This window comes from Tigriopus californicus, chromosome 9, assembly GCF_007210705.1.
Source record: "Tigriopus californicus strain San Diego chromosome 9, Tcal_SD_v2.1, whole genome shotgun sequence".
NCBI lineage: Eukaryota > Metazoa > Arthropoda > Copepoda > Harpacticoida > Harpacticidae > Tigriopus > Tigriopus californicus.
The window spans coordinates 1,815,145-1,841,364 of NC_081448.1; the positions used below are offsets into that span (position 1 = coordinate 1,815,145).

Consider the following 26,220-nt stretch of genomic DNA (forward strand, 5'->3'; position numbering starts at 1 on the left):
CGAATTTTCCCGAACTGCCCAATAACTAATCTACCCATGTACCTGATCCTTTGAGGGGGGCTCTAATGGAGGAGAACACTCTCTAAACGTTAAGCCCGCTCATATCCGGATAGAGGAAACTTTGGTGATTAAGATTTTGAAAAGTCGAGCAGTTTTTGGGAGACGAGTTTTTGTAAGTAGTTTCTGATATCTTTCTGAACAACTTCATGTTTATTTCCAGGAAAGTATGAATCATGAAACAATTCCGTAGGAAATTCGCGCGTAATAACATTAACTGAAGAAATAGGTAAAAAAATCAAAATTAAACTTCCTTAAGAAGCACTTTTATGAGCATTGTTAAAGTAATGGCAATAAAGACAGACCAAATAATCTGGAAAACAAAATTCCTATTTCAATCTTACAAGCAGAGTTTTCCACGAACGCACTGCTAGGGTCAAAAAGATAGTTTTTCGGGCAAAGAGTCGTGTCCTCGCGTCTAATTGCTATTGGTATTTATAACTATATACGAATATACTCTTAGTTTCCGATAATATTCCTTGCTGGTTTATTTTTTTGTAATTTTGATTTTTCCGCACGAACCTTTACCGTAATTTGTTCTAACACCGGAGTAAGTCTTTAACTCCACACACATTATGATGATACTGATTTTACCAGATTTTTTGTTGGTTAGTATTCTCATAATGTTATTTCAAGGAATACTTCAAAATATGAATGAAATCAGAACCTAGTAGGTAGGTATGTTCCCTAGTGCTGTCTGTAGTAGATGTTAGTCACCGGTCCTTAACCATTGGAGGTATATTAGCAACAGGTATGATTATGCTTTGAAATCTTCTTTTTCAATTAACTAAACAAGTTTTAATTCTGTTTTTTTCCACCTTTTTATTACTCTTATTTTCATCCTTTATTCGTAATATAGTTATTATAATTATAAGATACAACTATTGGTTGGAGCGGAAAATTGACTTAATTTTATTTTATGCAGAGCCGGTATTGACATTATTCATTAAGAATTAATGATACTAGACTTGTGCATCAATTACAATAGCTGCGCCTCAAACATTTCACAGTAACGTTTTCTTGCTGCTTTTTCTGGGCGTTCCTTTTTGCCCTAGCTTTGATCCAGCTGGCGATTTTAGTGTCGAGGGCGAACGATACATTTTCTGACCAAAGAATCCTGACTTTGGATCAGACTGGGCAGTAATTGGTGTTGAAGTGTGAGGAGAGCAGGGCCAGATTTGGAGTCTGGACAATCAAGATATTAGATGGAGCAAATCAGTTAATGTATACATCTCTAGTTTTGTTCACTAAATTGGCTAGCCTACTAGATCACTTTCAAACTTGATTTGGCTGAGATTGTTAATTTTGGCCCTAGCCCATTTGGTTTTTGTAGTTCAAAATTGATCAATTGTGTCTATGAGGTGGCAAAAATGATGCTTTTTTGAAAGTCAGATGAGGAATGATTTTTATGATTGGGTATAGTAAGCGGGTGTTAATTGCTATCAAAATCAGATATTAAAATAAGAAGTGGGAAAGTATTTCTCTTGAAAAATAGAATTAAACTCCATATATTGCTGTTTCTTAAGCAGGCAAGCTTTCAGTAGATTGGTAAGCCATACACTGTGCACGTCTGTGCAAATAAGGGGGAGAGTGGTGGTTCGTACAAGAAAATAATTTGTCATTTTTTGATCTGACTTAAAAGCACTTCTGTTAGATGAGTTCAATTTTCTAGAAGAATATTTCTTCCGAGAAAATTTTCTTGATTCACTGATGGGCTTTTTTTCTTGTTCTCATTTCTCTCAGAAAACTCTGGTTAAATCTCTGCGTTAGAGGGAACTATGGCAAAAAAGTTTGTGTGGTTTCTAGTGCCATCAAGGCAGGGACTCTAATAGAGGAGGAAAAACGCGGCTTATCCTTGACCCGCCAACTTAGGGACCATTTGCGTTGAATCAAGACAGCTCCTCTAGTATTAAATAAAACAAGAATTATCCATGCAACGTAGGGCATTTAAGTGCATTTGATTCAAAATAATATGATTTTCTCTTTGACAAGTACAACTCCGTCCATTTGTACATATTTTCTAAATTAATTTTGAAAGTCAGAAGAATATAGATGAAATACTCATGAACATCACTATAAACAAAACAATAACATCAAATTGCCTTTCAAATCCAGCTGAAATATTGGCGTAAAACTGGCTCAAAACACGCATAGATAGAAAATCAACAAGAATCATTTTACTAATTGATGAGGAACTTACACTGACAAAATAAAAAAAATGTATGAAATAGGCTATAAAAGTACATGTACATAAAGTGTTACAACATTAATTACATATTTGGGTGGACAATTGATAGTTTGTCTTAAGGTCCACACATTTGACAAAAAAATCAGGGCACTTGGTGGATTAAGTGGAATTTAACTTAATCCTTTTAGTAGAGTTTAAACTTTATATTCTACTGTAACTGTAGGGAAGTTGTGACATGAAAGGTAGGCATTATTTAAAGGCGAGCAACAGAGTAATACCAAGTACAATAACTAGATATTCAATTACAATGTTGAACCTTCTTGAAACTTCCAAATAAATTTGTGTTTTGGCAAAAGCATCCATAAATAGTTTCATACTCTCTAAAGTATATATTATTCCATGATTATAAAGGCATCAAAATGAGTTTAAAGAACATGATGTAGCTCAGAGCTACAATATTTTCTATTCTGGATTTGATGGGTCTATCCCTAGAGTGAGAACCATATTTTCATAATCAAGATGTTTCTGACACCCATTTTCTTCAAATGATATTATTAGCAAAGAGGTATTGACTGATTTGTGTTTAGAGCAAATATTCTTGTCTTTATCATGAAAAACCCAACTAGCACTTTTCAGTTGTTCTACTTTACAAACATGTATAAAAGTCGATTTTAAGTATATTACTATAGGTTGGTTTCGATGCACATACAATCAATGGTTATGAAAAATTATATTAAGTCACATATTTTGTCCAATACTCTTAAGCCAATAATTGACATTGAAAAATTTCAGCAGTAAAAGTTTAGGCCTTACTTGGCGGGAAAGGTTTGGTTGATCCACAAAAAAATGGCGTTTCCTTGCTTTTAGAGTCCTTGCTCAAGGAACTTGAAACTCTTTCGGTGGCTTTTTGCTATTTTATAATGTCTCAAGTAACATGTGCAAAATAAAGCCAATACCTTAGAGAATAAATGATATCCCTTTTTTATTCGTGTCCTTTCGTTGGTCAACACCTGCTGCTTTTTTTACAAAGCTTTGCTATAATACATTTTGGATTGATCAGAGTAGCCTTACGCTTAGTCAATTCAAGACACACTATTGACCATAAGTTCGTTTGGTCCAAGCTGGTTTCAGAATTATTGCTATTGTAGGTACTGTGTTCCGTCATGAGGATAAGTGAATTTTTTTTCCCTCAGCCATGATGCAATAGCTTTAGCCACAAATGGAAGGAGAAGAAGACCGGCGGCCCATTTGTTTGAGATACGATATCGAATGTTAGAGAAGGGAAATAACATTTTTGAGAAATCGATGGATCCTCATCATCTGTCAAAGGATCGCATGGACGGCTTTTATTTGACTCGAGATCTGTGCCAAGGTCCATTCCTTTTACTCAGATCTCACCATGGATGAGACTGATGCGGATCGGCCCCGTAATGATGAGTCGATTGCCGAAAGAGAAGAATTGAATTTTAATGCACTGACTTTGTGCAATATGCGAATGTGTACGCATTACATTGAGAGGGTGAGGGTGCAGCAATGTACATGTACAAGTACCATTAGTCACAAGATATGAAGAAGCCTTAGAAATGCAACATCAATCTGATTCCCGTTAGCAAACGAAATTCAAATCCGATCAAATCTCTAATGGATTATATGCGCGAGCCGGTGTGTGTGATTGGTTGCAAATAGGACGAGCGCACTCGAGAAAGACCGGCCGCCACAAAACCAAATTAGGCAGGACTTTAATCTTTCTCAGTCTCGACAATAAGAGCCATTTGACTACTACGTGGAATGTGACTCCGGTCCAAATCTAGAGTAAGATGGATTCCAATTTGGAAATGCAAAGCGAGCACCCCTCCTTCCTTCGGCTGGTTTTCCTCTTTTTTTCTGAACCGCCAAGTTTCAAAGGGTGTGCATGAAGTGTTGGTTTACTTACTACTACATGTATACAGCTAGGCAGGACGGAGGTTGGTTGGTTATGCACATAATTTCAGGGGGAGAGTCAATAAATCTGCCAAAATGGGTTTCATTGTTGTGCGTTGTTGGCTTACGGGCATCCGGCAACAGGGTCAATTTTGTGGGTCTTCTTGGTCACTTGAGTGGTAAATTAGATTTGAAGTTTCCTTCCAAAAGTCCAAAAGTGCCACGTTAATTAGTGAAACGTCTGTTCGTTTTTTTACGAACGACGCAAACCATATCTGAAGATCTTCAACATTTTTGGGCCACTTTGAATGACACTTCGAGTGCGGAGTTTTATTTTTTGCTTTTTTTTCCTCGCGTAAAGTCGGTGTGGTCCAGGTTTGCACTTTTGGTTGGCTGAAGAAGTTGGGCAATCCTTTGATTTGACCAAAGTCATATTTAGAATGAATCTGGCTAATCATGTCATAAACCAGATAATGATTCGCTACCTCGCCTGATCAGATTAGGATTCGGAGAAGCTGCTCCGTCATCACTAACTCTTCTCTCTTTAAGGCAAATCTGCCATTAAATGAACATTCACCTTTCAAATCGAGCTTTTTCACGCCTCTAATGTGGGCCTCACGGCGGCTTGGATGGACTCTAGTCGGGCGACCTTCAACGCTCAAATTTCCCGGCCAATATCACAAGCGCCCCGCATATTCAGCAGTTAATCAACAAGTATAGAAAATGAAGTCATCCATTGAGCGGCCAAGTTGAGCCTTGTCAACGATTTTGAGGGTAAGGTATGCCACTCTGACGTTTGAGGCAGAGATTAAGATGGTCAATCTTGAATAGGGATAATTGAGAGAAAACAGAGAAAGTCAAAACCTTAGTGGAAGCAAAACAAGTACGAGATAATCAACATTCTCGCCATGATAAACAGGTTCTCTTTCATAATGAATAATGTCCCCCACATCCATTTGGAAGTAAATCTTCTCGAGCAGCAAGCCTGACTTTGCAGAGAGGGTTGTTGATTTTCTTGTTAGTGGCAAATTACGGGGTTGAAGGGGAAAGTTGCCGACATGTTGTTTATCATCACTGTCGATTCCATTGATTTATGCGTGAATGCATGGGCCCAAAGCATCACTTATTCTTAAAAGCATCCTGGAGCTATTCAGAAAGAGTATGGTTTTATTTTCTGTTCCTTTGGAATGGGTGTAGACCCACCTAAAAAATTGATTGATCAATAGTTTGATCTGGTTTCAAAATCAGTCCCCTCTTCTTAGGCTGACAAAAAAAAACTCGACACCTCAAGTTCACAAAAGGAAATTGGTGTCAAGTTCCCACCCAAAGAGTAAAGCCTAAAAATATGTCAAAAGATATGGCAATATCCCATTAATACCTGAAGCCATCCAATTTGTGCTTTTGGGGTCCATAGTGAGTTGCCTCGGATCATGCTAAGCCATAAAGAGAACTCCCACCCGAACCCACGAGCAAGTGTTGTAAAATAGACACGCGAGAATGCTTATTCCCTCAAGTCTGGGCATATTGTGCATTACTATCCACACTCACATTGCCTCATTCGACAGAGGATCCTCTTGGTAAGCTTCTTTTTCATTATCGCTCATCGTCAAGTCTACAACTAATGGTTTGTTTAGACATACGGCGCCACAAGTCGAAATGAAACTGTACAATATATGTATAGTTTGATGACATTTTGACTTCCTCATTTTGCTCGATACAAGACGACATCGCTTGATATTGGGTTTGCCAAAACTCCTGGATATATGATACTAATCAAGGACAAACACTTTCGTTCTCACATTGAGGTTTGGCATGTCTATGTTACCACAAACTCATTCACTTTTAGGGAGGGAATGGCAAAAAAAAAGGACACTTGTCCTTTGCAAGGAAATACCCTTTCCTAAGTCGCCTTTCAGACTTCAGGAGTGGCTTTTCGGTTCCCTTGCCAAGGCTACTTTGGCCTTGACGTGTAAGGTTTTCACACACTTCCATTCACTCGCTTACGTAGACAACTGTTAAGAACCATGAATTAAGGAGCGAAACCCTTTGATTAGATCGATATTTTGTGGTACCTTTTTGCTTAATTTGTTTTTTACCTCGCGATAAAGGTCCGTTTTATATTCCTTCTTCAGCGGGTCTAAAATTACAGCCAGATTCTAAGGGTCATGTTTCAATCCATTAATAGCTCAGGATGTATATATAGCCATATCGGGCGATCTCCGAGGTAATTGCAATGAGTGCAAAGTAACTAACTATGAGAAAGCTGAATTTCCCCAGGCCTTTTTCGGGGATACAGATCACGTCGATGTTCACGCCAAACAGTTCTGAATTCCCCAAAAGACGTTTCCATGGGCTTTTTACTTGAAGACAGTCATCAATCTCTGTTATCGCTCAAAGAACTCGCCCCCAAAAAAGCGACGAGCTTTGCTAAACGAACGAATAAACAAACATTACGGCCTGGCGTGCATCGACCTGAAGGTTGATGATGTCGCTAAATCATCAGGCTCCAACTCAATCGCTATTTTCTGGTTCCAATCTCCATGGAATACTCATACCGTAGATCAAAGTGCCGTTTTAAAGCCATAGAAGTCGGGATCCCATACGCGTGAGTATGAGGGGTCCCCCTTACACAATGGCTCCAAATGGTTCTTAGCTGTCCATAAAAAAGGCCAGCGACGAAAGTGCATGTTGTGGAACATTGGCTTTCATTCACTTGCTCTTTGGTTTACGAGTGTTACGATGATGATGATGGAGGTTTACTTGCCCAGAGCACATATACTGGGGATATACTGCAGTTGCCGCAAAATGAGCCGAGACACGTTTCTAGTATTGTTCCAACGAATTGATCCAATTCATCCACCTCCAATGACCTTGTGCACACATTCGGAAAAGGATCCAGTTTGGAACCCTTCCCCTCGAGATTCTGCTCTTTGAATTAGGCGCTTGATGGGTGTGACTTTTTGCCATTACTCACTTCTATTCGCCTCAGGCTCAATGGATGGCCAAGACCCAAATCCATGAGCCTTGAAGGCCAAAGAGAACCAACACACAAAACGGGGGGGGGGAGGGGGAGAGAGAGAGAGAGAAAGACCTGCAGTCCTCGAACAATCTCCTCTCAGTTCTTTTAGAGCTACAAAAGTTGTCCGACTTGCCTTCCACGATGTTCTAATTTACCGCATAGTAGACAAATGTCAATAGAGTGCCTTAATGATGGAACGACGTTACTCCCAAGAGCGCGCCTTGTTACCAAGGCCATCCCTAAGCAAAGAATGACCCAATCAATCAGGATGAAGTTGGGTGGCGTCAAAGCCAACTTTCACCCGTGAAGCGCCCGATATTGCGAACAATGGGTGCAATGAGGCTCTTGTAATGTACTTGAAGACCGGTTGACCATGGAGGAGGTTTTTCTCTGAAAGGAATGTGGTCAATCCTTTATGGTAATGAATGTGATCGGCTCAAGTCCAGGTGTTTTTGTTTCACATCCCGTCAACCTGTTTTGGAGTCGATTTATTTCAGTGGATCTTCTGGTGAACTCAAGAATGTGTCATTCAAAGGCTAAAGCTGATCTCGGCATTCAAAACGGGCGCATCTCAAACCTGAAAAGCCTACTTTCGTCTATTTAGGGCTTCTTTTAATTCAAGGGTGAATAGCCCATTAGGCCAACCAGACGAAGTCATCGTTTGTATTCACGCCCGGTCAATAGCAGACATCCGAGGACGTTCGAATTTTCTTTGTAATGGGACTTGTAAGATCGTGGACTGGCTAATAACACGGACGGGAGTGGAGGAGTGATGCCAGAACGTGCTTATCGGCTCTAGTGGAAGCGGGGTCCTTTTCGTATCTTGTGGAGGGTCGTCCAATAAAGGAAAACTACCAAGAGTTTCGCAATCTCTAGGATTATAAATCAATCCCGAAGGAATTGGCTATTTTCTTGGACAATGGGCCTCCGTTGAAGTCGTTTTATTCATGTTTGCCAAGTTTCTTTTTTCCCTGTACGTATCTAGTATGTATTCGAAGGGGCGACTCTGTCTGACCCTTGTTTGAAGGTGAAGAGATTTCATGGATAGTTGATCCATTGAAAACCAACTTTTGACGGATCGACCATTCAACCCTTCTTCGTTCGATGAGAGACGGTAAAAAACACCCCTTGATGCTCTCATGGATGCTCAAGAAAGATCCGGCCGATTTCATGCTGGTGGGGTTCAGTTTCTTAGAAGTCAAGTACAGCCACCTCAAAGGCAAGCAACAGACGGTCGACACTTCGATGTTCGAACACTCCGATTGGTGAGTCATCAACAGCAAGGAGATCTTCTATCTCAGACTCAGTCGTTCGTTGCTCCTATGTATCACAGATAGATCATATGAGGTAGATGAGGAGATCAGTGATTCACAAAGACTGGCTTTAATACATCTATCCTCAAAGAGAGCAATATCTCCTTCGGAACTGTTCAGCAGTAGCATTATGATCAAATTCCCAATCTATCTTGAAGTCTATGAATTGGTGAACTACAACAACCCTTGATCCCTTGTTGCCAGCTGTTACTTAACACTTCAAACAGGGTTTTTATTCATGACTTGGAACTCTGTGCTCTGGTCAACCCTGCTGTGTGATGGAATGGGAGTCGGTTAAAAACGTAACCGAAACTTGGTCTGAATGCAAATGCTGGCTCATTTTACTCGGTCACCTTCAAGGTTCAGCCCTCGCTCCTTCAACCCTCCATTGAAATGCAACGTGCAGCTCTTGGGAGGTAATTGACAACAACTAACTTAGGTCCGTGAAATGATCCTTACTTCATTAAGCCAATTCCAGGATTCATTTCCGACGACATTGAAGTGCACTCAAAGCGCCAAACACTGTCTTCTTACACTATGTTGAAGGCAAGGATACTAGAACACTTGGATGAAGGTAACCAACCACCCCTGTCTCCCCGAAATTTGAGCGAAAATCCATTCAACCTTCAAAGTTGGTCTCTTCAAGCTCTTCAGGTGCGGTTTTACCACGGGTAATTATTTTGATTCGTTTAATCTAAATACACGTCACTCTAAAGAATTTCATTAGCAATTACACACCATTGGCGGTTTGATGTGAAACAATTTTTCTTGAAATATGCTCGAAAGTAATTGGAAGTCAACGGCCATGGTTTGGCCAAGCCAGAGTTGCTTGACGATTAAGTAGAAGGAGGGCATAGCCTATAGAGGATTACCTCATCAAAATAGACCATATCAAATTACCCCTAAATCCCCCTTAATGCTCGTTGGATGCTTGCCCAAGTCGATTGCATTCTCCCTCAGGCCGTGATTACTCCTCAACCAATGTTTTCCTTCATCACTACTAAAAAATGTCGCCCCTCTCGCTCTCAGCAGCATCTTTTCCTTCATTCAGATCCAATAGTCCATAAACGTATCTTGGCCTGAATTTTCAAAGATAACTTGAGATCTAATCAACAAAATGGCGTCATACATAACGTACAGTGTATGACTTGTATATTTGATTTGCATTGAAATTCAAACACTTGGTCCGAGTTAGTAAGTTTTATGACTCTGCAGAATTTAATGACCTTCTTACCGAACTCAAAAAGTTTCTTCACTACACGCCACTACAATTCCAGGGATGCCAGAACAACTTCTGACGAGTAAATTGATCTGAAGGGGTACATACAACCACACCATTTTCCTAAACCGTCTCGATTTTTTGAATAACTCAAGATAGAAACATGTTAAAAACTAATTGAGCAAGACACAAGAATATTCTCGGCAATAGAAGTTGACAATTAACCATGATCAAATGCATTATCTTCCCTTATTTTTTGTCATTAATCATAGAACATAATTGGGAACATTTTCGTAAATTTTGGACCTTAACTTCATGGCAGGGAAAGTAACAACAAGAAGGATAGAAAAAACTAGAAAAACTAAATTGGCTTCCAATTCAGGACCAAATAGTTTTCAAACACTCTCTAAGATCGTAAATGTCGTGTTCTTATTGGTGTTTCGATCTTGATGTGAGCAGCCTGCCTCCAAATTTGTCAGTGAATGGGGGTAAAATTGGGTAAAAAATGATGAGAGTGGCCAACTGAATTGCTAAAGCAGCCGGTAGATCGAGTGCAGAGTTCTCCTCCTCGTCGGTCTCCCCGTCGGTCTACTCAACGTCACCATCCTCCCCGGTCTACATACTCAACGTCACCATCCTCCACAGGCACATGTTTAGACGCATTAATTCTTGTCGCACCACATCCAATTGATCTACTTGAACAAGCGCCAGACGATTGGACTGAGATGAGGTCTGACATCCCGATACTCGGAACGAGCAGGAATTGCAATTTAATGTGGGAGATCTGATGGTGGACATGGGCGGTCAAATGCTTCGGCGACATCTTAATGTGGTTTATTGATTGAAAGTGAAATTGCACCACGGCCATTTGCTTCGCAAAGACAAATATTTCGGGAAATGTTGCGCAAGAAAGGGGGTGTCACTATACAATATGTCAGCATTCAAACTCAAATGGAGACATAGTTGTGTGTGGTGGTCATATTTGAAGGTGGATTGCAAATACCTGAGCTATTTGTAGTTCTCAGGGGCTAAGGTAAGGCGGAATGAATATTGGAGCCGGAATTGGCTTGGAGAAGGTAGTTACGTTTTTTTCTACAAATGTTATGTTAAGCATCAGAAGGCTAGTAAAGCCAGGTTTTTGTGGGATTTCAGACAAACCCGATGACTCAAATCCAGATTAAGATGTCGGTGAACGACATCGACCTGGGGTTGAGGTAACTTGGGAGGCAACCGAAAAAGACCATCCAACTTTGAAACGTCTTAATCCCATTGCCAGAGCTATACATGTAAATAGCAAATGCCTATTTTCGCTTTTTAGGTCTTTTTGACATTTTTCATATTTCCCTAACTTTTTTATTATGTGATTGTCCATTATTGCTTTGCACCCATCGAATAATGTGAAGGAGAGCCCTCAGGATTCATTTTTCAAAATCTTTTTAAGTCACGATTTTGATCTAAGCTTTTCAGGTCTGGTTAAAAAACTCTGCAATCCTTGACGAGAGAGGGAAATTCATCTGGGTTTACGTAATTAAAATTCGATTCCCCTTTAAGTGTAATTTGGATTGTTTTGATTAAACAATACAATATATACACATGGAAAAAATTGAATTCATAGAAAGATTTATAACCTGAGATAGGATCAGGCGGAAAATGTCAATTTGTGTTTGGTCTAGTGTAAAGTAAGCGAGATTACTATTACGCTATCTTCCAAAGTGCGAGACTTAACCAATCTGGACCATTTCGCCTCTATGGATCCTACTGAAGACCCAGCCACACCAATAGTATCGAGTATTTTGGTGATTTAAATTGCTTTTAAAGCTTTTTGTGGCATTTTCATAAGCAATTTGAAGTGCGTTTTTGGCCACCTCTACTTCGCCTTTATTTACCTGCCTATTACTTAAGATATGTGTATGTACCACCATGGTGAGCTCACATCTGGTGGTCGCCTGAAGTGTTTTATGCGTTCCTCTTGAGAGCATTTGCATGCCTCATCTAAGTTTGTTTTTCTAGCCTGCAAATCAATTCAACTCTCCAGGGACAAGTTTTTTTACTAGCCAGATTCTAGAGTAAGAAAAGAGAGTGAGAGAGAGTCTTCCATTTGTTCAGGCTTGCCAAAATCCGAGCAGCATCTGGGGTGACCTTGAACGTGAGCACTCTGAAGAAGAGGACGAGAAGAGGGATCCATTAATCATGCTTTTCCGTCCCTTGCCCGTTCTTTGCTTCCCTGAGAAGCGTCCAAACGGTCGAAACCCTAATCACATTGGAAGATTTCTAGTTCGCGTCGAGTTTTAGGGTAATTACTTGGAGAGAAACTGCCAAGATCTAGGCATACTTTGGTAGGTTTCTTTTTGTTGATAAAGATATGAATTTTCGAGTGCCGTCCATTTGGTTATAGGCAATCTTTTGGAGACGATGCCGGTCGACAATCTGGATGCCTCATTTCTTGGCAACCTCAGTGTTGCTATTAAGATCTCTTCTCATTAGCTTAAGTATGGCTTTTTGTTGGATCAACGGCTTTGTCTTTTAATGAAACGATGACTGCGAACTTTTTTCCCTTCATTTGAGGCGTGACAGATCTTGCCAAGACCGAAAAAACTACCTTGTTAATCCCACAAAGTCAGAGTATGTCAGAAATTCAATGACCCGCCCATTTGAAATCGTTTCAATTCGGGTGGAAACAATCAAATAACATTTGTTGAGCAACCAAACGAACTTGGGCGATACTTTAAGTCAAACCCATTTGGGCTTGATTGCTGTGTCTCTAAAAAAGGGTGTCACAACAGCAACCCTGAATAATGAGCACGAATCTCTCACCCCGTTGGAGGCCTTCTTTTTCTTCAACGACAATTCACAACGAGTATGGTTACAAGTTGGAAAAGTCAAGAAGGAATGCAGCAAAAAAGAATGGGCTTGATTTATACCACTTACAACCCACAAACGTCATGGTAGTTATCTATCTATGTGCTATTTATTCAACTATCCTCCTCATGGGTACGGTAGTTGAATGGCATAATAAGCCGATTTCTGATCGTTGATACGATTTCAAGGTTGCATGACGGCTTTGGAGTGCATGTCCAAAAGAGATCTGGACAAACAATCCAACGATCATTACCACCACCCTTTCCATCCAACACGCTCCCCGTCTCTCCTATTGAAAGTTTCAACATTTCATTTGGGATGGGGGTGAATGGCAATTTGCTCAAGTGATGACATATTGATTCGCCAGGTGCGCTCCAAACGGTTTGCGGGGGTTTCCGGAATGCTCTGGCCACCCGAGCACTCACTCGTTGGATGATTTAAGAGGACAGGTGTTGAAACTAATGTCCTCTGGGTTGCCAAAAATACTCTTCGGAACATATTCAAGCATTGAGCCGACAATTCATTAGCGAGGTCAAATACGGCATGCTTTTGCAATATCACGACCAAGGGAAACAACTTGGCCAAGCCTGGTTGGCAACACTGCTCCAATGTTCTTATCTTTGCGGAAGATTGCACGGCTATCACGGGCTTTTTGTTTGCTTACAATTTTGACAATTACGCTTTGTTTGGTTTGACAAAATCACACAAGCGACTTCAATGTCAGTTGTGTGTAGTTTTGAAAAGTTGGTGTTCAATTTTTGCTACTGTTTGAGGATATGTGATTGATTGATTGGGCTTTTCGCTCATAGAAGCTGCATTTCTTCTGGGATGTCAAATGTTCAAATGATGCTGAACAGAACTGACTTCGGACATTTTTTCCGGCGTTTTTTTCTATAATTTTGAACACAAAGGAAATAGCAAATCTCTTCACGCTTGGAGCAAGTGTAGAATCTTGACAGGATGACTTCATCTGTTAGTGGGGAGGCAGAGTTCAAAGTGGAGGAAAGCACTTCAAGATCCGTTCATTCCTTCTTACCTGATAGAAACACTCGTCTCTGCTCCATCCTTGTTCCTGTTCAATCAGTCACTTCAAAATTCACACTCGATCACAATAATAAGATGAGAGTTCACTTGACAATTGTCAGGAGCTTTGGAAAATGTTGAATCACTTCACAGAAAGAGGGACAAGACAGATCAGCATCAAAATGAACACAAGATCGAAAGAACAAGGGAGAGCGTTCATCAATCACGGGAAAATATTTCTTTCCTCTTGGAACTTTCGGGCGTGTTCGCATCCAGGCATGGGTCAGCTGACTGAATGAAGTATCGAACATTTCGTCGAGTGGAAACACAAGCTAGGGAGTGTGTGAGAGAGAGGACACGATTTTCGGTGAGGTTGTGTTCCAAATGCTTCCATTCTGATCGAAGAAACTTGGCGTAGAGTGACGTCTAAACAACCCGCTGCCCCGTCCTGAGAGGAATAAAATCTGATAATAAGACAAAAATCAGAACCAATTGATTGTTTTGAAGTGAGCGTGCTTGGTGAGTATTTGAAAACGTATTTAAACGGGGGAAAATAGAGAAAAAGACAAAAGTGAAAGGATTTGTTGAAGTACAATCTCCATACATTACAACCATATATCATGACGTATTTCCAATTTATTTATTAGACGTTACTTCAAATATAATCCTCCATGTGGTTGTGACATATTCTGGATTGTTATTTTGTGATGAGAAGGCAAAACAATTTTGGAACATTAGATTTATGGATTTTTATTGTTGACTAGGAGCTCATTTGAAGAAATATTTTTTATCAAATTTATAATGTAGGTTACATCACAAAAATATGTGGCTTTTGAAAGAACTACATGAAGTATTGGGACATTGAAGTGGGAAGAGATGATGAGGTCATGACCATTTTTGGGAGATCACTTGAACTTTTGGGGCTTAATCTAGGAGCTCCTAAACACACATTTTTGTCTTATATGCTTCTCGTGCAGCTCAACTATTTAGCTGAAAGGTCCTCAACATTTATCTTGAGGGAAAAAAGTAGAGCCAAAAAATTTAAAGATCAGGAACAAGTCTTGAAGCAACCCTGTGTTTGAGTCCTAGAAAACCAGAGCCATGTTTCAAGACGCAACTAAGCTTTTGGGGTTTTATTTATATACCCTCTTTTGATAAATATGGGAGCCCTAGCTGAGGTCCTCTAAGCTAAATAGCTGTCTTTTGGTTTGAAATTCATCACTAGAGAGAAGTTCAAGAGTTAACAGCTCTTTGTTAAAAGATTATATTACAGTGTCAAGTCATTCATCCTTGAAAGGAATTGTTTATCAAACATCACATTTTTATAAACTGCCACAATTTCACTCATTAAGATACATGACAAATACTTAAAAGCCTAAAATATTCTTTTTGAACTCATTTTTGCTACTTTTAACTTTCCTATTTTTTCAAACATTTCTTTTTCAAAACTGGAGAAAAATATTATGTATAATAAGTGACCTGGGTCACATATGTCCGGAAAAAAATCCCTTTCATGGCACGTCACCAGTAGTTCATTTATCAATCTACCATGCGTCTTCCCGTTTTGTTTGTGCTGTCTGACGTTGCAAATGAGGGCCCTTAGCTATATGCTTAGAACTGTAGTTGTCAGCCTTTGTCTAGCGTCTATGCCTTAGACTTGCCGTGTTGTTCTTGTGTCCCGGGCATGTCAAACAGGCGGGGAAAAGGAGGCGAGGGCGGACACGCTTCCAAACTCCACTCGGGTACCATTTGAAAGGCATGTAGAAAATACACTGCCAAAATACTCGGTAACAACATGGAGTCGATTCCTAAGTGAGAAAGCATCATTATCCAGTGACTCAGATGCGAAGCTTATTGCGTGTGTTGATTATCTCACACTCACTCGCAAACTGGAGAGGTGTGAAAAAGGAGTGCATGAATCACATGTGGTATCAACTATTGAGGCACCGCATGCCACCGACGAGGATAGATGATGTGATGCTGATGATGTGAAGCTGATGTGGAACATAAAAAATGACAGTGGGCCGACGACAAGTCTGGGTTGTTCTTTAGGGTACAAGTAGGAATGGAACAGAACAGAACATTGTCAAAAACTATGAAAGGAGAGCGTGAGATGACCCAGGTTTGGGAAGGAATGGAGAAAGGCCTACTATCTGCAATGTAACTGATACTACATCTAACGATCCTATCTAGTCTTGTCGGGTTCCAAGGCGACTGGGCCTTTTTAGTCGGAGTAATCTAATAAAGTAAGGAACTCAGAGAAGTTTGAGGCCACGGTGGATGTGGTGAAGAAGATCATCAGCCAACAGGGGATACCGTAATCTTAACAGCTAAAAAAAGCAATGTAACTAAGAATTCAGACTACTTTCATTGAGGTTTGCGATTCGTTGATTTATGTTCCAACAAAATGCAATGTGTGTAAATATTGCCATGTGGCTTATTGCGAAACTGATTGAGATGAGGCGAGGTGATTAGCTTGATGAGAGGATTTATCAAACTGCGGAGCTCTAAATCAGTCATGAGGAAATGCAAGTCGCTACCAAAACGATTTTGGCTTTTATCCCATAAATCATGACTGAATTTGCTTGCTCAACAAACATAGAGGGTCGGCTGAACCGAATTTAGAGCACTGCTCACTCCTCCCACAGCCTCAAATTTGGCTTCTCCAAAACAAACCCTTAGTTGAAATAATCCGCTTTGAAGCAAACATTCATGCGGGGTGAAACGCACGTTCGTATTGGAAACTGAACCCAAATGGAGCATTTTTTATGGCGACCCTCCCGATAAGTGAGGACGAGCTCTTTCAGACTTTTTCAGCGTGAAAATGAAGGTATCAGGTGGGTGGAAGCTGGGGGGTGCACCTCATCTGTAAGATTGACAAAACCTCAATGTGTCTGCGTTAAGATTTGGCAATCTTTATGGTTCCAGTTAAGATCTCTCTTAGGCACACTTGAGCCCATAACAACAATTTACTGGGTGCGTCAATTGACGTTTTTTTCAGCTTAGATACTAAGCATTCATATGAGATAACTTGCATCGTCTCAAAGTAGTTCGTTTAATATAGTCTAGTGACTTGTCAAATATGTGGCTTGTTTGAGACTTAAATGGTAGAAATGAAATTCATGCGCTGTGGCTGTGAGAGTGTGAGACCCACCTGATACTTATATTTATTTGATTAGCAATATAAGCCATGTCTCTGCAACGCGAATGAAAGAGGATGACGTTTTTTGGCATATTTCCGCCAAGAATCGATGAATCACGCAACTTCATCTCTAGGTTCGAATTGGATATTTTACTGCGTTTTATTGCGTGAATTTCGAACAAGTCAAAGTTTCAAAAGTCAATAAAACTTTCGTTTAAGAATGAATGTTAGAACTGATTAGTTCCTTGGGCGAAAAACGCGTGGAATCTATAATATCTGACAGAATATTTCACTCACTTGTCTAGCAGAATTGAAAAATGATCCACCCTGTGCCCAAAAGCTAAAATGAGAGATCTTGTTCGAGATTTTCCTTCCAAAAGATGTGAGGGCAAAACCAATTAAACTTGACACCTTCACAAACTTGGACTCAAAGTCGGTTTTCAGGGGGTGACATTGAGTGTCTCTAACTTGAAGGATCTTTTATGGCTATTCTTACACCGCCATTCCTTTACCTCGCTGAGTACGTACACATTGTGCATACAGTATTACGTATACCAAAGAGTCAACGTGGGTTATGCCCCAACTTGAAAATCAGACTGAGTGATTGAGAAATTTCGGGCCGACTGATGTGAAGGGTGATAAATATGCATTTTGAGCGACACTAACTTGCATTCTTCGTGCAGCTTTGGAGGTCAAAAAGACATGTGGAGTACTCATACACTGACCTGGTTGGTTGGTTGGTTGGATGGTTGAACGGATGGATGGTTGAGCGACGAATGGCTGAGGACATTCAAATGAATGAGACGGATCATGTGGAATGAGATTTCTCCAAGATTGGGATCTTTCGACTAGTATTTGGTCACTCTTCAAACACTATTCAAGGTTGTGTTGAGTCCCTCAATAGGGGACCAAAAAAAGTGACTGAAGGAGAGCATTGTTTTGAGCCTTGCATTTAAAGCTCGCAAGGGCGCGATTCTCTCTAGGTAAAAAATGTAATAGAAATGTCGTTGAATCAAGCCATCACATTTGAAATCCGATCCACTTTCAACCCATCAGATAAAAGGTAAGTGAAGGGCTTAAAATCCTTCTTTGTCCTAACCCAAACACCAAGCCTCTATAACGTGCTACGATGCTCTCTTCTACTATTATATTTATTGGCTGATACATTGTTAAATTTTAAACAAAATTTAGGTCGCTTTTTATCAGCAATACCAGACCAATCTTTCGTTCCAGGATACCCTTTAGCGGCAAATTCGAATGCGTTGTGTGATCAGATATCCTATCAATTACGACTTACAAGAATTCATTCCTCCATCGGTATAAAAGAAAATAGGAAAAAGGAAAGAAGTTTGAAATGGACAAAATGAGATCAGGCGCTTTCATGCTTGGAAAAAAAATCAACAGCTGAAAAAGGGAGTTTATCATTTTCATTTGAAACCAATTTACTATGACACTACCCAAAATCTACTTTTTGTTGGTCTTAAGATAGCTTATGTTCTCCATAAAAGGAATGCCAGAAATCAAGGGACTAGTTTTTACAAGGTCTTTATGATCGGGTTGAACTTTAGGCTCAGGCGGAGAGAATACTTTTTAAGACCCTCGTATTCGATCCGTTTGGTTCATTGATCTCAAGAAATTCATTGACGTGGAAAGACAACTCAAACGGGCACAAATTCACGAGAGCCAAAACAAAAGCAAACCCTAAGGGAAAATACACCCAACTCTAAAACTACATGTTCGATCATATTCATGCTTCTTTCTCGTGTAATGACATCTGGTTATCCAAGAAATCAAATTTGACTGAACAAAAGATGTTCTTCGACAGGAATCATTATCGATGAAGCAAAATAATGTACGTAGGTTATTGTCTTTGACTCAACTCCTTTTTCTTCTTACGCACCTTGCCTTGTTCTACCTCGTTACAATCATAGAAATATCAAGTCATTAACATAATAAGTACTTGATGTTATGACCTCGAAGTACAATCTTAAAAAGAGAAAGGTTGCTCTTTTACGTTTGATGTTTGGGCACAGTGACCTAAGAATTGAAGAAGATTGTACATGTCGTGTCATAGTTATAGATGTTCAAAGCCATCTGTGACCTTTTCAAATCAGTGGTAGACAAAAATGATATTACCAATACTGTTTTCAATTTAATGAAAATATGCCCAAAGGCCCGCAGCAAAAAGTTCGAACTAAAAGTTGTTTTCTTACGAGACAATTATGTACCTTTATCAACTACCATGAATATGGTGATAACAACAAAGTTGTTCGCTTTGGTTTGCTGATAGCAAAAAGTGCTACCATTTATGATGTTACTCTTGTTAAGTTACTTTGTATTAAAGAAATTCGGTGGACGCTAACCAAATTCATGTAAAAGCAATGATCATAAATGGGATGTAAAAATCATCAACAATATTTATTGACCATTGGAATCCAATATGGATTTAGCAACTACCCTTTGGGAGAAGTCGTCGAACACGAAAACCTTTCCATTGAAGTACAGCTCATCATATTTCAGAGCCCACTTCTTGCGCACAACACGAGCTCTTCTCCGAGCAAAGGCCGACAACCTTCGCCGATGAAGTTTGACCTTGTCCGTAAAATCTTCTTGAATATCGACGCTACTCCTGAATCGTCGACTTCGATTCAGGACCCGGATTTTCTCCCGAATATTGGGAAATTTGACTAAAACAGGTTTGGGATTCATCTTCGATCTTGTTAATCTCGATGCTTCGTCAAAAGCCACGTTGTCCAGATCTAATGTGGAGGTCATGTATTCGGAAACAAGTTCCTCGACGTGGAAAGGTCTTTCGAGCTTTTGTCGGGGCTTAAGACCCCGGAAAATGAGGTTGTATTTTTTCGCATCGGCCTCGATGACATCCAATCTTTGGTCTAATTTGGCCCATTTGTCCTCGACCTGTTCCCATTCTTGCCTTTGGGAATTGGAGGTTTCGTGAATGAAATCAATGCGATCGTCATGGGAGTTGAGTTGGGATTGGATTAGAATCTCTTTGTTGGTCATCTCTTTGACCAGCTCTTCAAACATATCGCCTTGGACGCATCGTTTGAGCCCACTTTGCATCTCTTTCCTCAGTTTAGCTAATTCTTGGGCTAGAAAATTCACATTTGGATCGTTGGAGGATTCTCCATCGGTGATACGAGATCCATTATTTTGATTCAATCGTCTCTGAATCAACCTTTGCTGGAGATAGTACATTTGACCNTGGGAGTTGAGTTGGGATTGGATTAGAATCTCTTTGTTGGTCATCTCTTTGACCAGCTCTTCAAACATATCGCCTTGGACGCATCTTTGGAGCCCACTCTGCATCTCTTTCCTCAGTTTAGCTAATTCTTGGGCTAGAAGATTCACATTCGGATCGTTGGAGGATTCTCCATCGGTGATACGAGATCCATTATTTTGATTCAATCGTCTCTGAATCAACCTTTGCTGGAGATAGTACATTTGACCCTTCAACTTTTGGATCTCGGTCAAGATGGCAGTAAATTTTTGGTCACCTTTGTTTGTTATCTTTTCAATGGCCAGCTCAACTTTGTCCCGATGATCGAAGAGCTCTTCAAAGCTTCGATCATTTTGTTTGATCTGGTTTAATAAGTCTATTATTTTCCCGGATTCAAGCTGGTTTAGTTCTCTTTGAAACACTTCCTGGGCTCTTTCGGATTCCTGTTTAAACTTCTTGAATGTGTCCACATCACCGAATATTCTTTGTATTTCCTCCTTCATGATTTTATTTGAACTTTCCAGCTTTTGCAAATGATTTGAAGCAATGGTCAAGTCCTTGCTAAAAGCGTGAATCTGATTCTGAAAGGCCTCGTTGGAGCTCAAGGATTTGACCAATCCCAACTTGGAATCGACATTTTGGGACAACTCGTTGACGTTGGACCTCAGATTTTGCAAATCACTCTTAGTGGACGATTGAAAGTTCTGCAATTGGAGGATGTCCTTCTCATAGATGTCCTCGACGTTCTTGGACGTGACATTGGTGATCTCCTGGAGCTCGTTGATGTTGTCCCAAACTCGTTGAGTCTCATCTTTAGAGGTCAAGCGAAACTGTCGAAGCACCTTCATATCTTGCTGATACGAATCCTGCAATCGACTTATCTCGGCTTGGAGTCGCTCCAAGTCCGCAAAGACTGACAAATCGATTGTGTCCGGATCCTGAGTTTGACCCACTCGAAAGGACACATTTCTCATGGTTTGGATTTCGTCCATCAATGTGGATCGAAGTTGGTCCAATTTCAGTTTCTCTTCGGTCCACGAATCTTGAAAAGCGTCCATTTTTGGATCAGCATCGTCGAGGGGGATTTTCTCGTTATCCAAGTCGATCCTGTCTGTTTCAATGTCGTCTAAATGGACTTCGAGGGTTCGTTGGGAAGATCCTAAATGATTGGTGGCATAGCACATGTAGCGACCGATGTCGTCGTTGTGCACTTTCTCGAGGATCAGTACATATTTGGAACCCGCATTGGTGGCCTTGACTCGATCATCAAGCTCGACCACTTCATTTCCCTTATACCACGTGATTTTTGGTGAAGGCTCGCCAATGATCACGCAAGACAATTCAAAGGCCTTGCCCCAACCAGTGCGAATGAGGGCTTTATCGATAGACATGATTTTAGGGGGAAACTCGATTTGAACTTGAATCGAAGCCAGCTTGATCTCCCCTGAAAAAAAAAGGATCGAACATCAGAAAGAGACTTTTTCAGGTGTGGCATTGACCTTGGTTATTGTAGGGATTTGCCAAGACTAGTTAACGGCACTGATGTTTGCTCGATATATTTCATTGGATTTTGTTGCCCTTTCAAAGTGCAACTTTTCACACCGCTTTTTCATAATGACTGGTGTGAGGAAACGGCTTCACATAATTTTGCCTCCTTTGCATAACACATTACACCAGATGCAGGTTGGGCTGTTCAAAATTAAATCAAGACACATTCAAAGATTTTGGAGTGAAAACAAAATGGAGACAGTATACATTTGTGATACTTAGCATCGAGTTCCCGTGGGATCCGATGCCATTCATTAGCTTTTTTAGCCATGGTGCTTAGAACAACTTGCTTAACTTGCACTAGAATCAAACCTCCTTTTAATATGGACAAAATGAGAGATGGCAAACATAGCCTTTTAAAACCAAGTGCTTCGTCATTCAGAACAAATGTATAGGTACTTATACTGGTAAATTATCCTACCCCAAAACAACAGAGCGCAGACGGCTGTGCCACAAAATATTAGACCCGTGATGATTCTTTGCATGACAGGTTCCCAGCCAAGATGGATTAGCCTCAATATAAGCATGCATTTTGTCGGTTTTCTTAATTGTGTTCCCAACGAAAAGCCGTTCGAAGTTGAGTAATTATCCCATTCCATCGGCATTTTTCCTCCTCACTTTGAAGAAAAACCCAGCTATGTGGATAGGCCTTGTTCCTGTTTTTGATGGATGTTGCTCACAATTCAGGGAATAAGAATAAATCAGGACTCACCCTCAGATTCCAGGGAACAAAAATACATGCCCGCGTCCTCCCTACTCGCGTTTTGAATCGGATATTCCCCTCCTTGAAAAGTGTGGTTCCCATTCGAAAAGTTGTAGCCTTCTCTCCGCCATATGATGTTCTGGGCGAGTGCGTGTCCTTCTTTTCCCAACACTTGGCATTTCAGGGTCAATGGCTGTCCCACCGAGCCCACCAATGAACCATTGGATGGAATCTGGAACATGATTGAATGCAATGAAGCTCTGGGCTCTTTTGAACATGGCATTCCACTCACTGGGGAGACTGTAAAGTGTTCCATAACTTGTAGCGTATGAGTGACACGGATCTCATCTCTGAGCATGATCCTACACGTGTAGTCACCCGCATCTTCTGGCTGAGCGTTTTCTATTTGAAGGGTGGTCTCCATGGGTAAATGGAGACGAGGATTATCTGTACTTTGAATTCCACCCGTGAAGAGAAAGTCCGTGCCCTTCATCCAAATCCGCACGAACTCGTTGGAGTCCTTGTAAAGAGAGAGAGAGAGAGAACAATCTTAAATGAACATTGCTTTTGCCTTTATCGGTCTCCGGAATGCTCGAAGTAGGATTTTAAGATTTTAAGAGGCATTCGTGGTTCCACCCCAAAAGCTTTTTCTGAGAGGTTGAGAAAGGCCTTCATTCATTTTGCATTTACTGAATGAGGATGATAAACATTTTCTGTTGCTTCTAGTCTTGATCTGTACCTTTGTAGGGGACCAGATGGGAAACGTCAACATAAGGCACGCCTTAGTTAAACACTGAACTTTGCCACATGAACCATTCATCCTCATATCTTTTCAAAAGGAGGGCCATATTGGACACAAACAGACTTATCAAGAATGATAATTATAGATGAAAGGTGTACCCAATTATTGCTAGACTATTGGTATTTCTGCGTAGTTTGTTCAATCCATGCCTTGTCACACTCAGACAACAATCGTAGTGCATTCCTCATAGAGATTCACATTCTAGATTTTTTTGAATGAGTCTAAAGATGTGGTCATTTTTAGATTCTCTCGTGCGATTTCCGGCTTATTTACAATGGGCTTTGGTGAGTATTGCGTCAAATCTATATTTTATTGAGATGCAACACATATTTTGAAAAAAATGGGAAAAGGCAATTGTTCTCCTTGGCTTTTGATATTTAGACACTTTTTCTTTTTGCCCACCCCTTACTGCAGATGTGTTCATATTTCTATAAAAAAAAGTTAAAAAAAGATAAACAAGTTAATCTCTAATTTTTCTGATGAGCTGGGGCTGTCTGATATTTTTACCGCCTTTGGTGTTTGATTAAAATCGGTATTTTCTCTTCCACGCTCCACAAATGAAAAGAAGAGTTCCATTTTGGCTCAATTTGAAATCATTCTAGAGTTATCATCTCTATGAGAGTGTTTATGTTCCGTCAGAATGTAGCCGTCGGCTCACACAACTACCTTAGCAAAACATGGCAGTTCCACATTCTCGCCAATGGAAACATTCAACTGAAGGGGCTCGCTCAACATTTGTGGAACGTAGAGGACTTCACTCTCATCTGAGTCACGATCCAATCCGTTTTCAATGTCGTTAGTAGAATAGTCTTCGTAGGAGTAGGAGTAATTGTAATCCCCCGAGGAGGATCCTTCATAATCCCCGCTGCAATTCAGAACAGAAACAAGCCGTTAGTTAGGGTGGGCCATTAGTTATCGGTTTTGAAACTTCTGTCAACTGTCCTATTTCGTCACTTACTCACTTGGTGGACAGGGACCAATGTACACATACCGAAGTAAAATCGATCATTTAACTTCCTTCAAGGTTACTACTACTCGTTTTTGGACCCCCGTTGTGCGCTTTAATTACTCAAGTAAAAATCTGACATTGGTTCAACGAGATACAATTATTTGACTTGGAATGTATGGATTAAGTTTAGAACGACGAGGCCTTGGCTCTACATGTCATGACGATTAGTCGGATGCCATTTGTCGACATACTTAACATGCTGTCTCTTGGTCTCTTGGGCGGGCGCGCTTTTTGTTTTTGTCTTCAAAGTCTTGAAATAGTCCTAATCTGGCTTCTCATTTCGTCATTTTTTACTAAAATTTGAACATAAGCCGACTTATGGAGAAGAGAGGAACGGCTTTCCAATCTCCTACTGTACGAGCCTCAAAAAATGGCATTGAAACTAAATTTATAAGCATGAGGGATTTGATTATTGTGACTGGTTTAAATCAAGAAAACTCAGCACACCATATACTGGAGAGCTAGTAGAAATGAATGCCTAATGATTATGCTTTTTACCTCAGCGCTACATTATTATAATATTAAGACTTTGTTGAAATGCAATTACGACTAATTTGGAGCGTTCTACTTGTCTTATGGCAATTTAGCTCTTCCCAATGCTCTTGCTTTGATATAAGAGCTTAAAAGAGACCGAACATAATGAGATTTTGAGGAAAAAGGGTACTCCCGAATTTCAATTGGTTTTACTTTTCCTCCACGAGAATTAAACCCACCAAATTCCGAATGAAAAAAACGGAGCTTCTTTTATTCAAGGGAATGTTCTGTTCGCAGATTGAAAAAAATTAGGTGTTTGGCTCGAGAAGCTTGTGATATTAGTTTGGTTTAAAGTTAGAAATTCAGCATCAAACTTAAAAACTCACTCAAATTGAGGGAATGACGTACTCGTAATTTCAAAATTGTTTCAAGTTTGTTTACCGATCCAACCACGTTCAATCCCATGGAAGAGCAAGTCTCATTACTTCGAACCAAGTTACGTTAATTGGATATGAAGTGTTTTTGACAGGCTTTTCAAAGCCCAATTCCTTTAGTCATCGATTCAGAGTATCTTTTAAGTTGATGAGAAATTAATGAGGGTTGAAATGATTACTAGTGTTCGAATAGAAAAACTGCGTTTGCTAAGAATTTCCCCATTGAGACATGATGGACTGGCCTTTAATATGGCCTCAGGGCCAAGATTCACCAAGAGAATAAGGGTGACGGTGCTTACCTATAATCGTCATTATCATAATTGCTGACTCCTGATTGAGAGGTTATGGAGCCCACAAGGAACAAGAATATGAGTTGCACAGAGACCACGAGTTCCCAGCCCATTTTGGATCAATTCTTGATGGAATGCTCTATTCTTTGATAATGGGGAATCCCGCTTGACATTTGAGTAATGTCCAAAATTGACGAAAGCACCTCGATCAATCGATCTCTTAAGCACAGAAAACCCTCTGCCCCGTCTCCTGGACGATTTGAAGGATTGGACCACGAAGATCTTCGTTGTCTGGCTCGTTTGTCGTTCCCTTTTCCTCAGGGATCTAGGTCAGTCAGAATTGAATTGAAGTGCATTGCTCAAACAAAACCCTCAAGTTGGCGGGTGAGCTTTTTGCGGCTCTCCAGATTCTTATTCTCACTTGACAGGGGTGCAATGTCAGGGAAAGACTCGGTTAACCGGCTCGGTAATTCAGGACGCTAAATTATTGCTGATGGGGACAAGCACTGAGAAAAATAGCCCCAAGAGCATTGGAACATTGAGACAGGAGACATACACATGCGCAGCACACATACCTACATTGTACATTTTGACAATATGTAATCGTATTAGACATGGCATGAATGAGCAGGAAATTGATTGAATTTGCTTGTTCAACTGATTGAAGGACAAGTGTAATCGATGAGGAACGTTGATAATTTATCTAAAAAATTCGATCTACTGTATTCTGAATACTTTTATGTAAACAACCACCTTTTCCCTATGTTTGGTAGGATAAGTCTGGGTTTATCGTTGTTTGATGGGGACTTTATATTCATGGCATGCAAAGTGTAACCCTAATCAATGACAAGATTAGCTTCCCAATTCTGCCCAATCCGCCCTGAAATCCGCCGGTGTCATCTTCACCAAGTTCCTCAAGTGATTTGTCCGGCTTCCAGCCAAATATATATCATCAACGACGCGAGCTGACAAAGGATCT

At 40.3% G+C, this 26,220-nt stretch overlaps 2 protein-coding genes across 3 annotated transcripts in view; both read right to left on the reverse strand.

Annotated features, from left to right (window-relative positions):
* The window catches only part of LOC131887187 (uncharacterized), a 57,193-nt gene extending 43,340 nt beyond the window's left edge, over window positions 1–13,853 (reverse strand). For both annotated transcript variants that reach the window (XM_059235724.1, XM_059235723.1), the window contains exon 1: window positions 13,612–13,853. The gene's annotated coding sequence lies outside the window, so the exon portion shown is untranslated. The remainder of the gene's footprint in view (window positions 1–13,611) is intronic.
* A 5,286-nt stretch (window positions 13,854–19,139) lies between these two features.
* On the reverse strand, window positions 19,140–25,679 carry LOC131887194 (titin homolog). The gene is made up of 5 exons (XM_059235740.1): window positions 25,251–25,679; window positions 23,701–23,899; window positions 22,525–22,752; window positions 22,242–22,464; window positions 19,140–21,425 (listed from the first exon to the last, which is right to left on the reverse strand). Exons 1-5 carry the CDS (start codon window positions 25,352–25,354, stop codon window positions 19,159–19,161), a joined length of 3,021 nt encoding a protein of 1,006 aa, XP_059091723.1. The 5' UTR covers window positions 25,355–25,679; the 3' UTR covers window positions 19,140–19,158.
* Window positions 25,680–26,220: the final 541 nt, after the last annotated feature.